The sequence below is a fragment of the Polyodon spathula genome, chromosome 6 (genome assembly GCF_017654505.1).
Source record: "Polyodon spathula isolate WHYD16114869_AA chromosome 6, ASM1765450v1, whole genome shotgun sequence".
In the NCBI taxonomy this organism is placed as follows: Eukaryota; Metazoa; Chordata; class Actinopteri; order Acipenseriformes; family Polyodontidae; genus Polyodon; species Polyodon spathula.
Genome location: NC_054539.1, coordinates 33,533,663 through 33,560,915, shown reverse-complemented (window position 1 = coordinate 33,560,915; position 27,253 = coordinate 33,533,663). Strand labels below are relative to the sequence as shown.

The window sequence follows — 27,253 nt, the reverse complement described above, 5'->3', positions numbered from 1 at the left end:
CGCCAAACGTAACGCTTTGCATTTAGGCCAAAAAGTACCATTTTAGTTTTGTCAGACCACAAAACTTTTTGCTACAATCTCCTGAGATTCGGGATTCAAGGTGGGCTTTCTTGAGTAATGGCTTCCTTCTTGCCAGCCTACCATACAGGCTCAGATTTGTGGAGTGCTTGGGATATTGTTGTCAAATGCACACTTTGACCAGTCTTGGCCATAAAAGCCTGTAGCTCTTGTAAAGTTGCCATTGGCCTCTTGCTAGCCTCTCTGAGTCTCCTCCTTCCTCGGTCATCCAGTTTGGAGGGGTGGCATGATCTAGGCAGGGTCTTGGTGGTGCCATATACCTTCCATATCTTAATAATCATCTTAACCATGCTCCAAGAGATATTCAAGGCCTTAGATATTTTTTATACCCATCCCCTGATCTGTGCCTTTCAACAATTTTGTCCTGGAGTTCTTTTGAAAGCACCTTGGTGTTCATGGTTGAGTCGTTGCTTTGAAATGCACTACCCAGCAGAGGGAACCTACAAGTACTGCTGAATTTATCCTGAAATAATGTGAATCACTACAACTTAACACAGGTGGAGGCCACTTAACTTGGTGTGATTTTGAAGGTGATTGGTTACACCTGAGCTAATTTTAGGATTGCTGTTGCAAGGGGGGTGGACACTTAACCAATCTATTTCGGTTTTTATTTTTAATTTATTTTCTACAAATTTCTAGAATATTTTTTTCACTTGGAAGTTGTGGGGTAGGATGTGTAGATAAATTAAAAAAAAACACTATTTTAATGCATTTTAATTCCAGGCTATAAGGCAACAAAAGGTGAAACTTTTGAAAGGGGGTGTAGACTTTCTATAGGCACTATATGTATAGATATATAGAGAGAGGATTCAGGGAGCAGTGGAACCATTTTACACAGTATATAAATTTTTTTTTTTTTTTTTTAAATTAAAAATCAGTGGAAGTCTCCGTATCCCATGTAGTACTGCGCACGTCCCTGGTATTAGAGCGAATCAGTAGTCTGTATCAAAGCATCTTCCCTGTTGACACTATCAGCCAAGAATTTGGACAAGTAAGACATGTGCTCAAAAATCATTATTTTAATCATGACCTCAGGGGCCTGCAAGGGTTTTTATTGAGAACGATTCTGACATCTTTACTGCTTTCACAAAACTTGCAGCAATTACAATACCTGAATCTTGTGTCCTGAATCCAGCAAACATTCTCCTTTATATGAGGATCATCTAAAACATAACAATTTCAATGGAAGCTCCTGAGAATTAAGATTTGGAAAGAGTTAGTCGTTTTTTGACTTGGTTGCTAAAAGGAAAAAGTAAAGAACTTTAACACAGCAAAACTGTAAATCGTTATTATGTTGACAGTTACCTGCAGAGACATTGGTAAATGTTCTACAACACTGATTTTTTACATCATGAATGGGGGATTTTCAACATTTTACGCTTCTAACCAGAAGGTCACCGGTTCAAGTCCCACCTCTGCCACTGACTGACTCACTGTATGACCCTGAGCAAGTCACTTAACCTCCTTGTACTCCATCCTGTGGAAGAGATGTTAAATCAGTGTCCTGTTGTAAGTGACGCTGTATATAATGCACAGTTCACAATCTACCTCTGTAAAGCGCTTTGTGATGGTGGTCCACTATGAAAGGTGCTATATAAAAATAAAGATATTATAAGGCTTCCAAGCCAAAGGCTGGAAAGCCTATTGTTATTGTTAAGGTTATTTATTTATTTATATTTATTGTTAAGATTTAAAAAAAAATTAAAATTATTATTTTTTTCTTCCCCAAATTTTAAACTGCTGCTGCTTCGAAGCTGTGTGACTGATCAGGTTCTGACTTGGCAGGTAACAAGCTGGATACATTAGCTGGCTAGTGCTGAAAATTTTTTGCTGCTGCGTCCTTGCAGTTGGCGCCGTGATGCATTTCTCGATAAAACCTTTCAAAATCTTCTTGGGAACCGGTGAAGCGATTGATCTGAAACTTGGCATCAAGTTTGCGAAGCAAAAGTTGCTGTGATAAATTTCAATGTCAAAATGACTGCCACAAATCTTATCGAAAAGCGCCCTTAACAGCAAACTGCTGGTATTTGAATACCGTTTGACCAACAAACTCCAAACTTGGTAGTTATTGTCCCAGTAACAATGGAATACAAACATGTCAAAATGGTGATGTTTTATAAAACAAGATGGCCGCCAGGTATACGTTTACATGTGAAATTTAAAACTGCCTCAGTTGACAAACGATTTATTTGACTAACTCGAAACTTCACAAGCATCATCCTTGACACTGTAGCAATACAACTGACTTTTAAGAAACTGGTGTTAAACTGAAATGACATGAGCCGTATGACCCATTTCTTCTTGAAACCTCCTGAAATGTTCTTCTTTGGCACAGTTGAAGTGATTGATCTGACACTTGGCAGATATTATCAGCATCCAAACCTGCTTGCAAAGCAGAAGCTGCTGTGATACAATTCAATAGTAAAATGGCTTCCGCAAATTTCACAGAAACACGCCGTTAACAGCAGACTGCTTTTATTTGAAAACCGTCTGACCAACAGACTCTAAACTTGGTAGGCATCGTTCCGGTGACAATGGAATGCAGATGTGTAAAATGGTTATGTTTTGTGAAACAATATGGCTGCCACTCCTACGTTTTCTTCTTATAAACTGCTTTGGTTTAAAAATGGTTCACTTGAGACACTTCAAACTTGAAAATCAGCGTGCGTATGTCGGTAAAATTTACATTTTCAAAAATGGTATTTGTGCGTTAAACAAGATGGCCATGAACAAAACAAAAAAAAACTTTCAAAATCATCTTCTGTGGAACTGTTCAAGTTGCTGGTTTTAAACTTGGCACATTTGAGAACTAAACACTTATACAGGTACTGATACTAGGGCTTGGGAGCCGTAAAACTGTCTGGCAGTTCTAATTATTATTATTATTATTATTATTATTATTTCTACTACCATTATTTATAGTGTGTACTGTTTTTCATGTTAACTTAGTTACACTGGAAAATAATAACAATGTTGATGCAATATGTAAAAATGCTGATTTTCTGGTTGAAAACACAGCTTTTGAGATGGTATGCTTTCTATAAATGCACATTTTTAAAGGCTAGCATGACCTCTGCCGCATTTTATTTAAATTTTTTTTTTTTTTTTTTTACTTTTTTTTTTTTTTTTTTTGCTATTGACGTATCTTCACGGTAAACAGTGGCCATAGACACATTTTCATAAAGTAATAACATGAGGTTTACTTGTGCCTTTTTGTAGCTGAACAAGCAAATGAAAACTTTTAACAAATGAAAAAGTTTAACTTTAAACACTTAAGTGTCATGGAAATGGCATTAGTTTATTACATTCCACTTAACAAAGTCGCATCAAAAAATATATAATATATATACAATCTATATAAAAAGGCACTATTTAAGCGAGGTATTTCAGAATAACGTACTTGCATTTTTTATGTTATGAGATTCTCGTTTGTGCTAAAGCAAGCGATGCTTTTTTGACCCAGATAGCTTTCCGTAAAGATCAATATGCTTGCACACGCATAATCTGGTTTGAAAAACTTTCTACTGCTGAATTATACTAAAACAAATCTATTTTTAGTAAGTTACTAAACGTTTGTGTATACATGCTTCTGTATTTGTATATACATGTATTGTAATCTCTGTTTCAGAGTACAAGAGGATCATCCCATAATGTCTTTTACAGTTTCAAAGAATGGAAGATTAGCTTTGTTAAATGTAGCAACTCAGGTAAGATGTTACATTTAAAAAAAATAAATAATTAAAACCTGGCTAGTGCTGGCTATGTCCTAGAACTCGATTGTGTTACTACAGTAGTACTGTGGTGGTCTGAAATGTACCAATTCCTATCTTATTTTTATATTCCTTTATTATAAAATCTTTATATAATTGTAAGGAATTTTCCTATTATAACTATTAGTGGCAGTTACACTTTTAATTTTGCCAGAGTGTCTCATGTCACTGACAACAAATTTAAAGTGTTTAACACATCAGGCATTCTACATAAGTAGCTTATAAGATTTAACTTGGCTACTTATCGGAATCCACTTATCTTGATGAAAGCTAGCCACAAAAACTGTAAACGTATATTATATGTAGCTTACAATTAACAAAACTCTCTTTCTTAACGGCTCATTTTGAAGGGAATTAGCTCTAGAAGTCTTGTTGACAAGTAGGTATTTGCCAATTTCAAAGTGGGTGCATTTTTGTAGACTTTAGTCTTTTTAAATGTTTGTAGTTTGTCATAATAGACACACTGGTCACAGCCCATGGGTCTCTTGAGTCTCATTTACACAGAACTGCACACTCTGTAGCCATTAAGACCCAGTTTTCTACATTTTATATCAAGTTGCAAATTTAAAAAAATAAATAGATACATTTTATCCAGGGATCATTAAATTATTTGAATGTCATTTGTATGGACTGGTATATTGTCAGATTTGTCAGATGAATGATCTAATCAATATTTTCTGGGGTTTTTTTTGTTTGTGTTTTTTTGCCCCTTAGGGAGTTCATTTATGGGACTTGCAGGACCGAGTTTTAGTGAGAAAGTATCAAGGCGTCACACAAGGATTTTATACAATCCACTCATGTTTTGGAGGCCATAATGAAGACTTCATAGCCAGTGGTAGTGAAGGTAAGGTTTTCAACCCAGAGAATTTCTTCATTACCAAAGGGGATTTTTTAATTGAATGTTTAAGAAAGTCTTTACACAATGTTACTTTTATTTCCAAGTTTTAAGTGATAGGAATGTTACTGTATATGGTTAACTGTCATTCATTAACACTTTGTAGTCCATTTATTCAGCGCTTGTCAGGTCAAATTTATTTTCACACATGCTGTTTATTTTAAATGTGCTGTTTAAAATGTTCTTTTCAGAGTAAAACGGATTTAAAAGGCACTGAATCGCAAAAGGACACTCAGTACTGTATCTCCAGCCAAGCCCCACCCCTTGTTTGCTGTATTTCACATACCTCTTTATAGACGTGTATACTGATAAATCCTCTCCTGATCACTCATTTTATCACCAAACTCCTCAATGATGTGATCCAAGTCATTATTTTATTACTATAACATCTCAAAAAGCTCTGCAAATGTCTGTGATATTCTTTGAGCGCTGGATGCAGAAGCAGCTACCTCCTTTGTTTGTTCGGGCTATGAGATACGCCCCTTTTTTTTTTTTTTTTTACCAGCTTCATTTGTCTCCTATCTGTCTCACGTGGCCATTGAAAGGTTTTCTCTGTGTTTTCCGGAGGAAAAAACGACTAGAGACCTGTGCTTTACGTCTTTTTGAAGATGTCGGACAGGAAAGGGTAAATTGTAATGTCGGACCTGGTCCGACATAGGACTGCAAAGGGTTAAGCAGTAGTTAACACGCACTTATAGGAAGGGCACAACAGGAGCTGCTGTGAGTTTACCTTCTGCCTGTCAAGGCATGTGCTAAACAGGTGCAGTTTACCTTGCCTATCCAGATCAGTCTGACTTCACTTTTCAATCAAAATGAAATGTAACCATTACCGAATGGGTGTTTACCTCCTAAAGTCCGGAATCCTGAATATACCAAAGCTCTGTATATCTGTATATATTTCACATTTTCTGTTTTTACACATTTCTTGGCGAGTCGCTCCTTCCCAGGGACCCAGCATCATAAGTTGGCTGACTTTGTGCTGAATTTGTTTTTGCTAATTAGCACCATACAAGACGGTTTATATTATTTATGTAATTGTTAACGTACTGTTTTTGTTGAATCTTTCCTCATTGTCTTTTCTGTTTTTCAGATAGTCACGCACAAGCCTGTCTGTATTGTGGTGCTTGCATGCGTACAATAAGAGCAGCTGCTTGATTCAGTTGCATTGCGCAGGACCGAGGTACTCGCTTCAGTACATCACAACCACAGTATCTCTGCAGTTTTGCTGAACAGCATCACTTTTGCGAAGACTGTTGGTTCATTCTAATAATCAGGCTTCCCTCAGTCTCATGTTGGTACCAGTGGCTTTTACAGGTGGGCATCCATGTACGTTGCCACCCGTGGTGACTGCGAACTGGTGAATCCGTACCAAAACGGGATGTAGGTTACCGCACCAGTACCCTGTTTCAAATTGAGCGGTAGCTGCGACCTGGTGGACCTGTACGGAACCGAGGTCACGACCCACAACCGATCCCGACACGGTACCGAACAGGGTCTGAGGTTACCACACCAGTGCTGAACCGAACTGGTGCAAAAGCTACCGAACTGGTACCAACCCGGTTCCAAACAAGTATTGACTCAGTGTTTAGAACACCGAACCGGTTCCCAACCTGGTACTGACCTGGTGTCAAGGTCACTAAACCGATCCCGCTCGGGTTTTGACCTGTCCAGTCAATGTATAAGCAGATTGAGACAGCAGCTGTACAACCCTATTGCATTGCTTGATCCTTGCATCCTTTCCGGGGTCTGTCCCTGTGAGACATGCAACACCAGTCTGCCTATGGAGGACAAGCATGGCAGGTGCTCTTCCTGGGTTCAGTTTGGTTAATACCCAGTTCGAGCCCTGGTGTACTATGTTGACAGGATGAAAAGTTGGAGGCAGTCCAAACTATTTTTTGTTTGCTGTGAGGCGAAGTCCCATGGTCAAGCCCTGTTTAAGCAGCATCTGTCCAAGTGGATAGCAGACACAGTCAGGAAGGCTTATGAGCTGCCAACTTGTCCCCTCCAGAAAAGCTCATTGCTCATTCCACATGGACATGGCATCTTTGTAGGCTTTATTCCAGGGTGCATCTGTCAGAGACATTTGCAGTGTAGCGGTTTAGCCTACTCTCCATACCTTCACTAGGTTCTACAGACTTAATGTCGTGCATCCTCAATAATTCCAGGGCTCTACACATCTGCTGTATATTTGAAAGATAATACCAAAAAACATTTTTGTGACAAACATCTCTTCAAAGCATTATGTATTTACCATAACCTACATATTTCTTATTGCATCGCTACTCTGTTTTAAACAAGATATGCAGAAAAAAATCCTCTCCAGGTAATTGGTTACGTATGACTAAGGCTATGATTTTGGCACGGTCATTTTTAGTATATCTTGCGGGCGAGGTTAGAAAAAAAAAAAAAAAGAATTCACGGAACGTTAACGAAATAATGTAGTTTTAGTTACATCAACATACACAAGAACTTTTAAATAATACAACAAAACCAATAATATAAAGACTAGTGCTTTCAGTTGCTGAAGAGTGTAAATGTTACTTTTGATTACAAGACTTACAGTACATACTTCTGACAGACAACATTTCTGTTCGGAGTCGAGGGTCTCTGACCCTGTATGAAAAGTGGGAAGGAAGTAATTTAAAATCTTGCAACGCGTCTCTTTTGGAAAGGCGTACTTCCTTAACATATCGTCAAACCTTTCATCTTTCATTCTAAAATACCTAAAATATCTCTCGCTGTCAAATACCTGCATCTCTGTAAATAATGTTGGAAATTATCCTATTTGGGTTCTCTGTTGGCTGAGAGGACAGAGCAACAAAGTCGCTTTGGATTTTTTTTTTAATACTCCTGTATAGCGGTTCAAACTCGGCACATCTACTTAAATGTACGTTTATCCAATTATGCAAATGCAGTTTGTTTTTAAAATTGTATTTGTATGAACACACAGTATTTTCTATATATTTTTTGCAGTATCATTTGGCCTATATTTCACATGTACTGTATTTAAACCGTACAGTTAGCAGGGCTTTTTTTAATCCCACTGACATTTTTCATGTTCATGTGGTCTGTTTGACATGATACTGATGGCTTTAATTTTGTATTTCCAAACATTTTATTAACCCTGTTTGTTTTGTTTAGACCATAAGCTGTATATCTGGCACAAACGTAGTGAGCTGCCAATTGCGGAGCTGACGGGACACACGCGCACAGTAAACTGCGTTAGCTGGAACCCGCAGGTCCCTGGCATGATGGCCAGTGCCTCTGATGATGGCACTGTTAGGATATGGGGACCAGCACCTTTTGTAGACAGCCAGGATTTTGAAGGTAACAATGGTAACAAAGATGTTTCTATTAATCTTCACTGGGGTCTGGACATTTATTGTTTATCCAGATGATGTTGAACAGAAAACAAAGTTACTGTAAAACAAGAAATGTTGGTGGCAAATTTGATAGCGTTGAAATGTTTGTTTTTCATCCAAATTAGGATGTTTAATCTCTTTTTAACTTATTTTGTTTGCAAACCTATAGTAAATATTAGTAACTCAATCAAATGCTGTTCATTCACACCACCTGCTTGCCACAGACAAATTGATTTTATTGCATAAGTACTCTACTGAGGCCATTCTCCTGACTTAAGACAATTGAGTTTACTTATCATCTTTCTCATATTTGTAGATTTACGGTATGTTCTAGCATAAGGCATAAAGTTTGGTTACCTCCTTTTCAAAATATACTTTTAAATAGGCCACACAACTGAAAACTGGATAGGGCCAATCATATGAGAAAAAAAAACCTACTACAGTGAAACTCAGTATTTTAACTATATCCAAGTATCAGATGAGGATCTGTTTCGCTGCAAAGATGAGGATGAATGTTGAATGCTAAATAAATTAACGCAAGATTCATACCATACATAGATAAACTTTTTGATTTTAGGAATACTGTTATGGTAAAACGTATACATAACATAGTCATGTAGACAAATGTTTTGGGCCTGTGCCTTCATCATTGTAAAGCTGATACATTTGTCTAATTAACTGACTACGTTTCTTGTAGGTTTTACAGTCCTGGTGAACAGTTTTTTGTCTTTATATCAGAATGTATTTTATGTAGTTGTCCCAAGAAAGCCCCGCCTCCCCTCCCCACTGCCTTTCACATGATAGAGTTTTAAATACACCTTTTTCTCTATTTTACTGTCTAATTATTGTCAATCCTGTGCACACTTTTTCTTGAAACACAGGATCTTGTAAAGCCATGGGTATTCATCCAGCTGTGCTGCCAGATGATGCTTTACTATAATCATCTTCCCAAGGTATACCTGGTGGGTGGGGTGCCATTGGCATGTTTTGTTCCCAACTATATTGGCTTCGGGAATTGCTACATTGGGATAAATGTCTGATCACACTTATCTCCATACACGTTAGGATTCTTCACTTGTTTTGGGAGTTTTGTTTTTTGTGTATGAATATGCATATTTTGCAATTCATTGGGTATTTAATACCCCCTTAACACCATATAATATATATATATATATATATATATATATATATATATATATATATATATATATATATATATATATATATATATATATATATACACCAAGATACTCGACTCCATTAATTCAGTCACACAGCACATAGGGGGTAATGGGATACAATGAGAGCCCCAGGGCTATTTTTAAGTATTGTGTTATGTACTTCAAGTAGGCTGCTGCAGTTGGAATTTGTTTATAATTAAATATATTAAAAAAGCTAAACTAAAATCAATTTTTTTGCACGCACGCACGCAGGCAGGCAGCTCTGGAAAAAATTGAGACCACTGCAAAATTAGAGAAACCAGAGAAAATTAGTTTCTCTGGTTTTACTATTTATACGTATGTGTTTGGGTAAAATGAACATTTTTGTTTTATTCTATAAACTACTGACAACATTTCTCCCAAATTCCAAATAAAAATATTGTCATTTAGAGCATTTATTTGCAGAAAATGACAACTGGTCAAAATAAAAAAAAAAGATGCAGTGTTGTCAGACCTCGAATAATGCAAAGAAAATAAGTTCAGATTCATTTTTAAACAAAACAATACTAATGTTTTAACTTAGGAAGAGTTCAGAAATCAATATTTGGTGGAATAACCCAAGCACAGCTTTCATGCGTCTTGGCATGTTCTCCACCAGTCTTTCACATTGATGTTGGATGACTTTATGCCACTCCTGGCGCAAAAACTCAAACAGCTCGGCTTTGTTTGATGGCTTGTGACCATCCATCTTCCTCTTGATCACATTCCAGAGGTTTTCAATGGGGTTCAGGTCTGGAGATTGGGCTGGCCATGACAGGGTCTTGATCTGGTGGTCCTCCATCCACACCTTGATTGACCTGGCTGTGTGGCATGGAGCATTGTCCTGCTGGAAAAACCAATCCTCCGAGTTGGTGAACATTGTCAGAAGGAAGCAAGTTTTCTTCCAGGACAACCTTGTACTTGGCTTGATTCATGCCAAAGCTGCCCGATTCCAGCCTTGCTGAAGCACCCCCAGATCATCACCGATCGTCCACCACATTTCACAGTGGGTGCGAACACTGTGGCTTGTAGGCCTCTCCAGGTCTCCATCTAACCATTAGACGACCAGATGCTGGGCAAAGCTGAAAATGGGACTCATCTGGGGGTGCTTCAGCAAGGCTGGAATTGGGCAGATTTGTCTTTGTAAAGGGCGCATGAATCAAGCCAAGTACAAGGTTGTCCTGAAAGAAAACTTGCTTCCTTCTGACAATGTTCCCCAACTCGGAGGATTGGTTTTTCCAGCAGGACAATGCTCCATGCCACACAGCCAGGTCAATCAAGGTGTGGATGGAGGACCACCAGATCAAGACCCTGTCATGGCCAGCCCAATCTCCAGACCTGAACCCCATTGAAAACCTCTGGAATGTGATCAAGAGGAAGATGGATGGTCACAAGCCATCAAACAAAGCCGAGCTGTTTGAGTTTTTGCGCCAGGAGTGGCATAAAGTCACAACCAACATCAATGTGAAAGACTGGTGGAGAGCATGCCAAGACGCATGAAAGCTGTGCTTGGGTTATTCCACCAAATATTGATTTCTGAACTCTTCCCAAGTTAGAACATTAGTATTGTGTTGTTTAAAAATGAATCTGAACTTATTTTCTTTGCATTATTCGAGGTCTGACAACACTGCACCTTTTTTGTTATTTTGACCAGTTGTCATTTTCTGCAAATAAATGCTCTAAATGACAATATTTTTATTTGGAATTTGGGAGAAATGTTGTCAGTAGTTTATAGAATAAAACAAAAATGTTCATTTTACCCAAACACATACCTATAAATAGTAAAACCAGAGAAACTGATCATTTTGCAGTGGTCTCAATATAATATATATGAGAAGTTAGGGTACTAAATAAAAAAAATAAAAACTTTAAACATCAATAAAATTAGCTGAAAGCAGCTCAGTCCGACACCACTCCATTGACTCTCCAATAAAAAAAAATTAATAAAAAAAAAAAAAACTTTTCTGGCGCTCTCTTTGTATCACATAACCCTTTGTGTGCAGCGTGACAGAAGTCCCCATAGAGAATGAGCACTGTATCTTGGTATAGTAGAATATCTTTAAAATGATTAAGCCTAAAAGGAAAAAGTAGTATTTTGTATTCTAAACCTTTTTTGTTGTCTTTTTCCTCACAGAGGATGGCAGTAGCATGAATAGTTGATGGTGACTTTGGAGTGGATGACTTCTCTAAATAACAAAACAAAAAACAAACAAAAAAAGTTGCATTTTAAATCGCTCTGGAGTTGATGTAACAAAATCTTGATCACTGGACAGAAATGGCTCAGCATTTAAATGAGAGAGAGAGAGAGAGAGAGAGAGAGAGAGAAAAAAAACATTTTTGGCACCCAAACTGGAGCCAAGCATCTACCACCTTGCTTCATAGTAACCAAGTCAAGAAGAAGCACGTCATTAGAATGCAGTTGGACACCGTCTTGAATTATCCCCATTGGTCTGTGAAGAACTGTGCTACGTTGAGACTATCCATTGAACTCAGCAGTGTGTTTTTTTGGGGGGGGGTTTTTGGGTGGGGGGGGGGGGGGGGGTTGTTTTTTCTTTTTGCCATTTTGGTCTGGCAGTTTTCCTTGTCATTCTTCTATGTAATGGAGTTTAAATGCTTGTTTGGAGTTTATTTAACATTTTAGAAGGCTTGATTAGTGAAAATGGAGTGCTTTAGTCTGAAGAATATACATTTAATAGGAGATGTCTTTTATCCTGTCTCTCTTCCTGAGTGTCCCAGATTGGTCTGGCTTAGAATCTCTACAGCACGGTTCATGGTTTCTCAAACTTTATTAGCATGGAGAAGCCAAGATCATTACATCATTAGACTGAATCATTGCGTAGCGCTTGCTCAGTATCAGGATGAATTAACCAGTGGTATGTATCATACCTTTTAATGGCATGATATACATGGATCAACTAAAACAGCAATAGAATCCCATCCATCTGATCTTAACTACAGTACTATACAGGCCTACTGACACTTGTACCACATATCTTGCCATGCAGGCCCTAATCTTAGTCCTTATTTAACTGACTCGGTTAAGTATATAACATTGGGGGCTGTCTTTTTATAATTACAAAAATCAAGAGACAAGGGGTAGAGAGAACAAAAGCAGCGTTTTCCCAATTGTTCTGGTCTGATATTCTGAGCATAGTCTACTGGAATGATTAAGCTTAAGTGATGTTTTATTGTGTGTCAAATATATACATACACACAGCTTTACCATTCTAAAAATAGATATGTTTGACTTCTCCCCCAAAAGTACTAGACTAAATATAAATGGGATATTTGGTAGAGTTGGTAAACAGTTCAAAACTATGCCCTCTGTCATTTCTTTTTGCATTCAAGATGTAATAGCTAAATGTTCTATGCATTTGTTTAGTTATGTACACATCTTATCTAAAATTGGCCACTCCTGTATTTAAAAAAAAAAACAAACAAAATATAAATAGTCTTTTTGAGAAGAACAGACTAGCTGTTTTCTTTTTTCCAGAAACTTAGCTTATAGTGGCATTGCTTAATTGTAAACCAAACACCACCTTCAGGCAGCACTGGGAAAAGGTGATATCTGCTCATTTTATAGTGTACAAACTGCTTTCCATCAGTAGTGACATGATCAAGGTATTTCAGATGTGCCCAGCTGTCCTAAGATTTTTGTAGACTTTGGTTTAATTGTTGTACTAGCCTTCACCGATTGCAGAATTCATACTTTTAAAGTAGGCGAGAACATGACGAGTTTTTTCCAATATGCTTAAAAAAACAGTCCAAACTGCCCCACTGCAGTTATCTCAGCTCTGGGGGATGCTTCTAACTTGGTCTTTCCTAAACTCTTAACTTGTTTTCTGTTTAATTCTGGGGCAAAATGTTGCAGACTTAAATTAGGATTTTTATTTTTATTTTTTTTTAATAGTCAGTTCACTTTGTTCTTCTTTTCTACCATGTTAGATTAACATCATACTGGCATATTAAATTACAGAACTCGTCCAAATATGAGCAGATCTCTCTGTATTGTGTAGAAAATTTGCTACAGTTAACCTTTGCACAGCGCTTTTCTGTTGTGCTTTTGCTTTGTTGGAAGACTTAATTTGAATGTTGATCTGTTCACAGAACTTAGCAGTATTATATCCTTATTTCATGCTAATTTGTTCCAGGTTGCAAAAAAAGAAATTCAATTTTATACTCAACTCAGACAATTAGGTTTAGAGGTTTAAACATTAAGGTTAATTGTGGAGTAAAATTAAAAAATAAATAAATAAAAAAATTACAAAAATTGGTAATTACATTATTCAATTAGTTATTATATATTTTAGTCTATACCCATTTGGAATGTCATTATTTTGATACCCAGAGTAGTTTCAATTTAATCAAAATACATTTTTAAAGAAGGTAAACCATTTTATGGTTGATTGGTTTATTCTTTCTGTATAAAAATGTTTAACTTAAACCTGCATTTTCAGTTTTTGTAATTATTTTGTACCTTACAATCATAACATTGAGTGTAACTATAGTTAGTGCAACTTTTCTTTTGTAAAGGTATATATATATATATATATATATATATATATATATATATATATATATATATATATATCCCCAATGGGATGGAGGTAAATCTGAAAATTGGGGCCATCATGGCAAAATACCGCTTTAACTAGAAACATTCTCTCAGTAATGTTTTCTCTCGAGCTTTTATGTATGATTTTAAATGTTTATTTTTTCTTTGTTAGCAAGTTGTTTAAACATGTTTGGTTAGAATTGCTTTATTGTCTGGAACACTTTCTTGTCTGTAATATAGCTTTCACATGCCTTTTAGTAAGGTGCTACTGATTGGCGTAAGACACCAGAATAGTCACAAATTTAAACAGGAATTCAAGCAAGTAACAAAGCAAAAAACTTGGCATTATTACAAAAAATAAAAAATAAAACTTAGTACAGACTGTTAATTAATAACCGAGATTTGACCTGGTTCCAGGGAATGGACATTACAAAAAATAATAAATATAATTTAGAAACCCAATAATATAATTAAAAGATTTTTGTCATCGCAGATAATTTTTTTAATAGTAGCATGTGCAGAAAACCATAGATAAATGGAATTTCAAACCAACAAAGACAGGATGTTGATATGCTTGTGAATATTTGAATAATGTAGTTGAATAATTACAGCTTTGGTCTAGACTCAGTTATGTAACATTAACATGAGCTTTATTTCCTCCATTAAATTACCATACATTTAGATAATTAGATTCTCCCAATTCATAAAATGTTGTTTATTTTGCAAAGTTGACACTTACTCTAAGCATTTGCTGTATGGAATTTTTCACACAGTACAGGTATTATGAAGTCCTATTGTTACTATGTGTCAATTTAACAGTGTCACTTATCACTTATTTTTATTACCTCTTCCTGTTTTATGGTCTTGATCTCAGACTAGTGCAAAGTTCTTTGGTCTGCAGTCATACTGATCAATGACTCCCTTTTAAGTATGATTTAATAGTTAGTCAATTACATAAATATTTGTGTTGATTTAAGTTGGGAGAAACATTGTGAAATAGTGTGGACACCGATTTAAAAATCCAACCCGAAAGGTCTGTTGATAAGGTTGCCTCAAATATAGTTATAGGCAGAAATTTGCTGCTTACAGTTCCACCCTACACACCCAAAAAACATACTACAAATATTGCATTTGTATACATTGATTGTATCCCCTTGTATAATACATGCAGCTTGCTTTGATTGAATTTCTGAATGTATAGAACATGGCCTACACTGCAGGTGGACACAAGTCATTATTTAACCTGTTTTAATAAGTGATTTAATTTTGCTTTGACCTTCAAGAAAATAGCATGACTTTTAGACTTTGTGACCCGTTCCCATCTTGAATCACAAAAGCTATGTCAAAAGGTCTTGTTTCTGCTTATATATTGGATGATGATTAATTTTCTCCCAGCAGTTTTTTGAAGCAATTTGTTAAAACTGTACAAATGCAGGCTTAATCCATGAACCGAGCTGCAGAGGGTGATAAAATACTATACTTGCTTATCTCAGATTTCTAAACTGTCAAGATTTATATATATGGAGTTATGGGGGATCTAGTTACATTTAGAGCTTTTTTGGTATGTAATGACTATTTGCTATGGACTGATATTAAATGTTTAAAAAGACAGTTTTTCTGCTCATCTTTTCTTAAGGATTTTTGTTTCCTTTTCAGACGATACATTGTTTTTGTTTATTTTGCTGTATCATCACTTTTAAATGTAAAGTGCCATTTGGCCTTTAATTTTCATTATTTATTTTCACCTTTTTTCCCCACTACTAATTATTTACAGAACACATTTTACTAGCTTTTTTTTTTTTTTTTTTTTTAATATGTAGTATTTAACATATATCTTGTTAATAGAAATTACATTTTGTTTTTATTATCACTTTTTTTAAACAAACTCACCCTTTTTATGGTGGTGCTCTGCACTTAACAATAGTTTGTATTTTCTTAATAAAAAAACAAAAACAACAGAGTATTCTCATAGCCACGTGAATGATGGAGAACATTTTTAAACTGAAGAACCATAAGCCAGGACGGCTTAGTCCCCTCAGAAGTCCCCTACCTACCCCTACGCCCTCCCTACTCATACCGTCAACTAGGAAAATGGAATGGAAAGATCACACCTAAATAAATGCTATGCTTTTAAAATAATGGAATAGGGAAAGTGATAAGATTACCAAAACAATGGTTCAAAATGAACACTTGTTTTTTTGGATAACTGTTTGACAAACATTCATTCTTCAAGTCTTCAAAATGCACATTTATTTCCATGTCTAGATTTAAGGGGGTTTTTTTTTGTTTGTTTTTTTCTTCAGAGTTGGTGTTCTGTAGCTACCCAACGTAAGTTGTATGCATCTTCTAGGCTTTTCAGTGGGACATTGGAGAGCTCTAATTTGCATTTAAATGTGTTATTAATATTATATAAAAGTGATTGTACTGTTTCTGTAATTAATGTGTTTAGGATATAGTGTGTTGACATATGCATCTTGTGTCAATTTAAATAAGTATTTCGTAATTCCCATATTATATATATATATAATTATATATATATATATATAATATATAAGATATATATAATATATAATATATGGGTTATATATATATTGGTTACCGGTTAAAAACAGTAAATGGTTTAGCATTAGAGGGTTCAATTTAAAATACAGCTTGCACATCAGTGGGGTAAATGGTGTATGCAGTTGTTTATAGTAACCAGTTTTAATAATAAAAAAATAAACTTTGGAATACAAAATTGAGTTTAAAGTTTTATTTGTATTTTAAGTTATTTTCAGTGACCAATTACAAACCTTAATAGAATTAGTCTTATTGGTTACATAGGGGAATATTTTATTTTGTTAATACATGGAAAGAAGATATTTAGAAAATGGGGTTAGTAAATTATATAACTAGTAAAGTGTACATTTGGAAAGTTAATGCTGGCAAAATGGCTTGCGAGTTTTTAGGAAAATAAGTTCACCATGTATTGTTGGTAAATGACAGTGTATTGATTCTTACTGGACACATCGGGGTCAGTTATCCAGTACTACTTGGTTAGTATTTTTACTCAGCCAGTATTTATATCTAAAGTCTGTTTTCACCCTCGATATAATCTATTTCTCTATTACCAATGTGCTGGTCAATTTCTTTTCATTGTTTCCTCCCGTTAAACATTTTCTGAAGGCTCGCCATTATAGTCGAGAGCATCACATCCCTGTATATGACTCTCTTGCACTGGTTGCAAAGATATTGCTAGTTGCACTGATAACACCCATTCATATGACACACACATCTAAGATAAAATCAAATTGGTCTTAAGACATATGCATCCTAAAAGTCAAGCCTATATGGGGTAGGTCTATAGCCAGTTAAGAATGTGTTTTGAAATTATATTTGCTGCTTGCACTGAGCCTGAAGATACTGACATAAAGGTAAAGCACATTGTTATCTTAAATGCAATTCTGCATGTTTGGTGATAGATGATCAGTAATGTGCAAATATTGCATACTGTACATATACAAAAATGTTACTCAACAGAAAATGTGCTGCATTTGTAAATGACTGACTTTATGCAGTCTTATTAATCAGAACAAGCTTTATACTTTACTACGTGGCCAATGAATTCGATGGATTTGGTTGGTGCTGGGAATAACCAGTGCACACACACATGGAGGGTCCAAATCCTAGAAATATAATTGTTACACCTTAAAATGAGCCATGCAACAAAATGTTTTCAGAAATTAACTTGGATCCATTAAAGGTAAAACAGCTTCCACAGTAAATATTTTATTTGTCTGCCACTTGACTGAATTTTACAGAAGAGCCTGAGGGCCATGTGAAAGAAAAAAAAAAAAGAAAACTCAAAATTCTGCCATTCTGGATACAAAATTGGGTCTGGGGAAAAGCAGGAACCTGAACCCTTAAATTCACTTTCACTGTGTTTTAATAGTCTTTTCTAGTATAAATAAATATAAGTATAAATAAAGGTGCGGGTGTGTAAAATGCACTGCCCCCAAAACATTTATTTTTTTCTAAGATATACACTGCTTTGCAAAAGTCTTAAACTTTTTCTACTCTGATGCATTATGAGCAACAACAATTTACTCAAAGCCTCCACTAGTGTTTTCTACAACAACCTTGACTTGTATAAAGAAGGAAAAACAATGAGTTAAACAGCTTGCATCATCCGATTTTCAAGGTGTGGTATCCGAAGCATAATCAACAGGTACAGAGAAACATCGGTAACTGACAAACAGGACTGGAAAGCTGTCTAACAAGGATGAGCAGTACTTGAAGATAATATCCTTAAGGAATAGAAAGAAGACAAGCATTGAATTGACAACTGAACTGGCAGAAGGCACTGGGTATATTTTAACCTTTTAGTCCTGTTCCCTTTCTTAACAGAGGTATTCTTACTGCAACACATCCTTTAAGTCCTGATTTCAATAGTGACCTTTGTACTGTTGATTTGATGGACAACACCTGTGCCTTCTGCCAGTAAAACAAGAGTTCCAAGTTCCATTTTTTTCCCCAGACCCTGCTGTATGTAGAATGTTGAAATTTCACATTTCAAAGTTTTTTTGTTTTGTTTTTTTTCTCACATGGCCTTAGGGATCTTCTGTAGAATTTCCATCTTATTGACCCTTGTCCTGTAAATAAATTAAACATTTTACCAAATTATACCAAAATATCAAGGGTCTATAAGATAAAAGCCTACTTGTAAGGCAGTTGTTAATCAGGGTCTGTAATACCAACCTGTACAGAGTGATAAATGTACATTAAAATGAAAGAGCAAAGCATTTCTATTGGGACACTATACCAACAGTTTCACGGAAATGCGAGTGAATACAAATAACCTATAGGTCTTTCTGCAGTAACATCTAATGTGGCATTCCAAAAATCTTGATGCCAGAATGGTTGACTTACAATCTTGTATCTTGAGGGTTTGGCAAAATCTGTTATGTTGTATAGCCTTGTAAAATTAATCCAGACAAAGGATTTAATTTGGGAAAGCAATGCTTTTATTTTCCCCTCTTCAAGAATGTTTGCTAGCATTTGACATTTTTAGCAATATAATATTTTTTTTTTTTTTTTTTAAATAGAGGTTAGAAATGGTTACTTCAAACATCTGAACATGTAATAGCAAATCAGCAGGTTGCTTAACGCATCAAGCACTCTTATGCCAAAATATTTTCTTACAGTAAATTTGATCTGAGATTACAATTAATATATTGTCCTTAAAGATCCTCAGGCAAAAAGATATTGTCCTCTCCCTGTTCTTTGGTTGTATCAAATTATACAGAAACCAATATGGGGGATTTTGGGGTCAACTTTCTACAGCAGGCTACATCCTAAACACCTACTGTATCTGCAGCCTTTTCTTCTGTTATGAGCCTTAACAGTTTAAGACTCCCTAAGGCAGGTTGAACTACTGTAGGCTACCAAGACAAGCAAACGGGTATGTCAAACATGTAGGCATTTAGCAGCACAGGTTATAAACTGAGTATGTATTGGCACCTTTAAGACTAAAGAACACTAGCATTCTTTCTTCAGGGACAGTCAAGATTTATTGGGAAATCTATCAAATGTTTTTAAAAAGGAAAAAACAAAAAAGAAATCTTAATCTAAACATTAATACAGCTTTGCTGTCTTTTTTTGATAAAACGTAACTGATTGTACTGAAAGATCATGAGAAAAATACTATCAACAAATATCTCTAATTTAAACATGTTTAATTGTTAAAGAAAATAAATATATACTGCATGTTGAAATGTTCTGTGTTTGATCATTGTTGTATAAGTGAAACTGGAGTGATGGTTCACAATTTGGCAGCTTCATTCCAAAGGTGACATAAAAACTTAGTCATTTATTAATGCCAGGATCATACTGTGAACAAAGGAAACAAGACAAAATCAGTGATTTACAAGTTACAGCAAATAAGCAGTTAGGCCATCTTGAAGCCTGGGTTTATATTTCACCGTTCACCCTAGCTGCTTGGCCTATATGTGGGGACAAACAGCACTCTTGAACTGCATATCATAACCTACCCATGCCAAGTTTCACCAAATTCATATGGGCAGTAATTTCAATAGTTCATGTTTTAGAACCTTGAAAAAGTAGGTCACTGTAGTGAGAGTAACTGCTTATGACAAATGGCAATGCAAAGTTCAATAAATTAAAGCTCTGACAACATCATGGACTTAGCTTCAAGATGCCAATTAAGTTTAATTGAACCAGATTTTTTTATAACCTGAATTAGTTATTAATTAGATACTTTCAACACATTGCATTTCAGATTGTATGACAGGATGTTACCTTATGTCAATGTGGGGGAGGACTTAAAATAAGTATTGGCTTCCTGTGTAAATAAATGTAAATTATCTTTTTGATGTTTCTGCTTTATGATCAGTTTTACTTTTTTCCCGCACAGTCAAATTTTTTATTTTAACACATTCATTTTCATGTAATGGCAATTGCTCTAAAACACAACGCATGCTACCCCCAAAATGGACTTGATGGGTTAGTTTTAAAAAAACAAAGACAAACCCTTCAATTATATTAAAAGGTGTAGTCCATAATAGTTTACAATCCAAAGCCCTACGTCAATTACAGCACTAGTATTTCTACTGGTCCTCTTGTTTGCAGCTGAACATTTCTTAGCTTTGATAAATATCTGAAGGTACACTACAATGGAGCAGCACACTCCACGTATTGGTGTCCTTCCTCTGCTTTCTTTCCTGAACTGCCCACCTGCTTTTCAAAAACATTAAAAGTACGTAGCTTCAAATTACATTTTCAGTTTTAGTTTTCCTCTTACCTTTTGATGGTGTTTGCATCCAAGTAAGATGACAGTAAAAAGAAGACAATGCAATCAGAATCTACTTTAAATAACTTATTGAATGGAACACAGAGCATTGAGAGAGGGGACTCAAAAACCACAATCCAGATGCTCGTTTCTGCACCCCACTAAAACAAGGCCATTCTGTCCACTGTGCTTGTGGAAGCTTGTATCCTTACATTAAAAAATACTTACCTGTAAAGGTAGATAAAGAAACAAAGTAGGTGGAAGCCAAGTTTGATCATGGCTTCCTTCATGTGTGATTTCAGCTGCCCTCGATTGTGAATCTCAGTGGGGTCAAATACACCCATGTTTCCCAGGGGCACTCTAATAAATCTTGGAATAAAATGCAAAAAAAAATTGTCACAATTTACTAATTCTTTATTTTGCATACTGTTGATTTGCTTTTTAAATGGCGAGGGACAACAGTCAGGGTTGGCATCAGTAGGCGCCGTCAGAGCTCCGCAAGAGCACCTTTAGATTGTAACCTTTAGATTTAAATGGTCTGCTCTTCTGGTTACATTTTTTTTTTACCAATATAACAAAAATACTATTGAGCTGAAGCTGCATGTCGTACCATTAATATAATGGATTATGCAAGAAAAGCTTCAAGGAGGAATTATGTGTTCCTGCAATTAAACTACCTTTAGGGAGTATAAAACTGGAAAGCCAATATTGTAAGGTTTCAAAGTACAGTGCTACTTTTATGCACATAAGGGTAAATTATAAAACAAATTTAGCATGCAGACACCAGAGACAATTAACATTGTGTTATGCATTTAAAAAGTTATAATTGAAACACATGGTTATGGGCATGTTGTACTTTTTTTGTATTTTTTTTTTTTTTGATAACGCAAAACAAAATAAATATTTTTATGTAAATATAACTAAAAACTCATGTTTTGTGTTCCCATAAAACTTACATATATGGCCACACAATCTCTGCCTTGAAGAGTAAAGCATGTTGTTTTAATTGCATTTTGTTTGTGTATTACAATAATTACTATGACAGGGCAAGGCCACTAAATGGGTCAAGGCCAAAGTGTATGATTGTGTGTAATTTTGCTTAGGGTTCATATATAAAGCTAATTATTAGCCACAGAAACAAACAACAGTTTAATATTCACACATTATTTGTTCAGAAAATACTGTTTTTTTGGCAAAAGCTGCCTTTGTACATTTTGAATTGTATGAACTGTCCTGTGTGCCTACTGCCTTGCTGGCATGAGGGTGACTTTTGTCCACACTGGGTCAGAAAAGACATTTGACAAACAGCTGTCATCACAGAGACCGCACAGAGAGCAATTCAGCACTTGACAGACAGGGGTAAGCCATGTACTGAGAGGCTGCGAGATCCCTGACCAGGAAATAATACCTCCCCATCGCCGACATGGCCAATGGCATTGCTGCTGGGCAGCCCGGCAACCAGCAACCCAGATCCAATTCGAGCCTGCGAGGATGTAGCTCCCTGCACTGAAGGCACTGGCTTTCATTGTTACATAATGGGACCATTTTGATCAATTGTAATAGCATATATTCTACACAATACAAAACAATTGCTTTTAATATAGTGTTTTCCACAACAGAGTTATCGCAAAGAGCTGTACAATCAAGAATAAGCCATGAAAAGTAACGTTTTAACGTACTTTCAAAAATCAGAAGTGAGTCATCTTCTCAGTGAGTGAGTTCAATAGAATCTGGGCGCATAATTACAAAAAGCTCTTCTACCCACAGAGACAAGGCGGAAGGAAGCAACAGAGAGCAGACCTGTTGGAGGAACACAGAGTGCGACCCGGGTATGATGTCACCAGCTCATGAATGTAATCTGGACCAAGTTCCCAACAAGCCTTAAATGTCAGAAGTAGGAACTTAAAATCAATTCTCACAGCCATTGTAAGGAAGCAAAGCTTTAACATAAGCTAAACTCTGAAATATCGGTCCCACTTGTAACATACAAAACGCTGAGGCTTTCTGTTGCATTTATGGATGAACTGAAAACAAACTTATTTTTATCATAAAATGGACACAATGATAAACACTAATAAATGTAGAAAATGATTTCCTACTGTCTTGGTTTGGTTGTAATAAAACTATTAAATAAAAGATAGTTTAATGGCTGTTTTCTAAGATAACGTTAATGTGCACTGTAGAAATCCATATGCTTGAAGGAATCGTTTATTTATGGTTTGTTTTCTTTCCACTGATGTGACTTAACCACACAATCGTGTTATTGTATGGATCTAAACATACAGTACAGTCTTCAAAGTTCAAAGACTAGTACAGGCCAATGGGGTGCTATTCCACAGGGGGTAATATGGTCATAAGTCATATGGTCTGGCACTTGGCCCCCGTCATTAATGCTTGCAGCTATTATTATTATTATTATTATTATTACTATTATTATTATTATAATGTGGACAAACGGGTTATGACCTCTTACATCAATTACTCCATTGTTGAGGGAAAGCCCTTGAAATTTGCTTTAAAACGATAACAATGTCAACGTCATTCCTCACATGGAAAAAAAAAATATTGTTTTTATCACCTTCAGACACTTTCTCGGCATGAGAACAGATATTTTTCTGCATGCACAAAGGGGCGCACAATTTCCTCTATCATATGCGATTTGTGTGTCATGCTCTGGAACCACTTTCTCAATCATATACGGTTTCTGTATCAACCACAAATGAGGGCAACACCTCCTCAGAATGTGGTCCACTTGAACTGGAATGACCCTATTAGTAGCTCAATGTACTTGACACTTTCCTTTCAAACGTGGTCCTGGATAAACCCATTCACACTTACCTGTACATATTCCAAGATGCAACTGGAAGGTTCAGGAGGAAGATGAACCAATGCAATGAAACTAACATCAGAGCTGTAGATATTGCTTGGCCTACCAACTCTGGAACAACCCACTGTAAAATATGAAAAAAGAATCAATAAATATGTACCAAACTTCACTTTTTATTTAGTTAATCACACATGCTAATACTATGATAGTTTCTCTTCATCTGCCCAAAACCAATTTACCTCTGCTACGGTAGAGAGGTTTCCGAAGTAATTGTAACAAATATGCATGTATGAGGTGTTTATAAAGCCACTGTCACCACCTTTCACGCATTTAGGAAATTTGCAGCGAAGTGTGTCCATGAGTTATAACGTCGGTGTTTCTTACTAATGAAACACCACTATTGATGCACCGTCAATGTAGCACTGAAGTCTGAAGTTGTTTTGCCCACTTTTACTGAAATTTACAGAAATATATTATGCAGAAATGTTACTGAAGTGTGTGCTATTTGTTTTTGTCTAACCCGGTTTCAAAGTTATTAATCAATATGGACACCACTCCCGCTTCAATAAGTCTTTCATCTTTTACATAAAAAAACAGTCCCGTTTACACTAATTTAGCAAAGTTTTTTTTTTTCATAAATGGTTGCTATCAAGTACTGTGGCATTAATATTCAGCTGTGTTTAAATATCATCAAAACATTTACCTAAATGGATGGTTGATCGTGAATAGCAATGTGCATTAATGATAAACATCAGGTTAAAAAAAAAAAAACTCACTTTGTTTAATTTGGAACAACATGATCTTGCATTAATGTAATCACATTCTAAATCTGACAGTGTAATTATCTGAAAGGGTAGTTAAGGAGAGGTTTTTCAATGTGTTTCTGGACACATACAAATATTATTAAAAATGGTTTTGTCAAGCAAATAACGACATTAAAAAGCATTCCACTTTGTTAATTTGACATAGTGTGTGTTTATCTGCTTTTTGAAACAATATATACAATAAAAAAAAAATATCCTCTCGCTATCCCGACAGTGTCAGTTGAGCAACTTAACGGCAATATCATTTGCCTAATAAACTAAAGCGAGAAACTGTAAAGCTGTATAAACTGTACGACCTACATTTTGAAACACAAGTACAAAAGAAAACTGTAATCCTATAAACACACAAATACAAAGGTTAATAGTAAGATTAGAATGAATTACCGGTAATCTTCCAAAATATTAATATTACACAATCATCTTTTCCTTGAGAATTAATGTCATGACTGATTATATATAGATAGATAGATAGATAGATAGATAGATAGATAGATAGATAGATAGATATATGACACACACACACACACACACACAACCGCTAAGTATTGGTAACTTAACCAAATTGCTAGAACTCTTTATGTTGCAATCCCAACGATTTCCTCTACCCAGCAGCACGGCACACATTAACTACGTTTCTGAAACTAAACTAACAGCAACGTTCTTGTTTGTGCGACACTACTTAACGCCTGAAAAGTTTCGACATCAAACTGCAAAGGATACAAAGTAAACTGATAGGAATATTAAAGCACAGCAATCGATCAAAGACAGAATGAACACAGCAGCCTCCATCTTGAGCTTCCTCGTTTTGCTAACTTCCTGTGAATAGAATTACATCCGACCGCCTGCTTGGAGTGCTACCGTGTTAGGGGCGGGTCGTATCATGGCCGTGAGGACGGAAGTAGCGTTGTCATTTGGGTTTGCCCGTGCAGCCAGTCGATTACAATATTTCCTTCGTTATATTTAGCGCATGCTTTGGGCTTCGTTTGTCCTGGGCGCTTATTTCAAATGTGTATGTGTGTGTGTGTGGTCAATGCATGCATAAAAACTGTAAGTTCCCGGTCTCAGTGATAGTCGCATAATGTTCCAGGTATGCACATTTTCCATCCTCAGACCCTCCCCCGGTCCGCTTCTCAAGCCGCATGCTGAATTTTGCAGCACTTTGTTTTGTTGAAGTTTGTCAGCAGTGTGAAGCAACAGTAAGATCACTGCTTCCAGCGTTCAAAACGGCACAAACTTCGGCAAAGTATCAAAATAAGAGCCCCGTGTGCTGCTCAAAACAATCGGTTATTTCAAGAATGTGATCATACTTTATGCATTTGAACTCACTTTACCAATTACGCATTTATATTATTGTACAAACTACACAATTATATATATATATATATATATATATATATATATATATATATATATATATATATATATATATATATATCAAACTTGTGGTGTCCTCAAACAAAATTAGATTTTGTTTTAATCTAAAACAAAATAGATAGATAGTTCTATCTATCTATCTATCTATCTATCTATATATATATATATATATATATATATATATATATATAATATACACGCACGCATACACACAGATATAGGGGTGGAAAGTAACGAAGTAGAAATACTTTGTAAAAGTACTTTATTTTTGGGAAGCTTGTACTTTTACGTTTACTTTAGAAAATATTGTACTTTTTACTCCACTACATTTCCCAGAAGCATCCCCTTACTCATTGATTCTGATTGGGTAAAGCAGAGCAGCCTGCGCAGTGTCAGCTTGCTTTGACGAAGACATAATATCTTGATGCCCAACCAGAAACTGGTTTTGATTTTTAAAATAACCAATCAACAAACACAAAGTTAAGCTGCGGAGGATGCATTAGTAGTTTAGAAGAGTAACAGGAATCTGCAAGTAGTTTCAAAACAAGATTTCACATTAACATTTGATTCTAGAATTGTTTAATGAATTTTGTTTTATTTATGGGTAAAGGTTATGACTAAAATTTAAATTCCTGATTTGAGATTTAGCTTAAGCATTTGAGACTGAAGGAGCGGGGTTTACTTGTCTGATAATGCCCACTTCGTGCAGTCACATGCCTGAGCCGGATGCGAGAAGGCATCTGAGGGCTCAAATTCTATTAGAATATGGATACATTTAAAAAAAAAAAAAAAAAAAGTTTTTTTCTATTAGTTTTATCCTGATTTTATGAAGAACTAGTTTGTGTTACTAAGCGTTTTCTCAAAAAACATCTGGTCTGTACAGACTCTTTGGTTTAATCCAAACCCTGTAGGCTACTTCCAGTTGTGGCAATAAATAACAATTTAATACAGTACCGTATTTAATTAAAATTTTATACTACATTCAGCTGTTCGTTTGTTCAAAGTGCTATCAGAGAACAGGTACCATGTCTGTGTTGCTGGTGATCTGTTGAAATAAAGCTGTTGAATGTCAGTCTGCATCCATTTGTACAACTTGTGAATAAAACCATAGAGTAGTTGCTATAACTGCTGATTAACACTATTTTCAATTGAGTTTAAAACAAAACAAAAAAAATTGCTATTCCAAATTTAAATAGATACAGTAAGGACAGCTAGGAAGTAGACATTGACAGACTGCGTTCAGAGTGTGTGTACAATAAGAACTGAGATTTTCTTCCATCAAGCAGGAAAAGGTCACTATCAGAAGCGAATACATACTGGAGGTCTGCAGGACAGGGTTGTTTTTTATATATATATATATATATATATATATATATATATATATATATATATATATATATATATATATATAGTTTTTAATTAGTTTTTTTACAAACTAGCTTTTTCTTAGTTTTTCTAATTTTACAATTAAACTGTATGTTTAGTTTTTTTTATTTCAATTTTATTTATTTTTTGTATTAGGCTTTTTTAATTGTTCTGTTTTTATAAACTAGCAGCTTTTTATGTTAGTTTTTTTTAAATT

General features: G+C 35.5%; 2 protein-coding genes across 7 annotated transcripts in view; one reads left to right on the top strand and one right to left on the bottom strand.

The window, feature by feature from the left end:
- Positions 1 to 23,478, top strand: part of LOC121317136 (WD repeat-containing protein 26) — a 104,826-nt gene extending 81,348 nt beyond the window's left edge. For 2 of the 6 annotated variants that reach the window (XM_041252769.1, XM_041252767.1), the window contains exons 11-15: positions 3,707 to 3,785; positions 4,563 to 4,692; positions 7,885 to 8,070; positions 8,987 to 9,058; positions 11,439 to 11,621. In XM_041252769.1, the coding sequence (XP_041108703.1) occupies positions 3,707 to 3,785; positions 4,563 to 4,692; positions 7,885 to 8,070; positions 8,987 to 9,045 (454 nt within the window). In that variant the 3' untranslated portion in view covers positions 9,046 to 9,058; positions 11,439 to 11,621. Of the gene's footprint in view, positions 1 to 3,706; positions 3,786 to 4,562; positions 4,693 to 7,884; positions 8,071 to 8,986; positions 9,068 to 11,438; positions 11,622 to 22,413 lie in introns of those variants that run through there. The other 4 variants (XM_041252771.1, XM_041252770.1, XM_041252768.1 and 1 more) reach the window with 3 other exon arrangements.
- Positions 19,520 to 25,124, bottom strand: cnih4 (cornichon family AMPA receptor auxiliary protein 4). The gene is made up of 5 exons (XM_041252775.1): positions 25,018 to 25,124; positions 24,250 to 24,318; positions 23,485 to 23,597; positions 20,875 to 21,015; positions 19,520 to 19,727 (listed from the first exon to the last, which is right to left on the bottom strand). The coding sequence occupies exons 1-5, from the start codon at positions 25,084 to 25,086 to the stop codon at positions 19,700 to 19,702; spliced, it is 420 nt and encodes a 139-aa protein (XP_041108709.1). The 5' UTR covers positions 25,087 to 25,124; the 3' UTR covers positions 19,520 to 19,699.
- Positions 25,125 to 27,253: the final 2,129 nt, after the last annotated feature.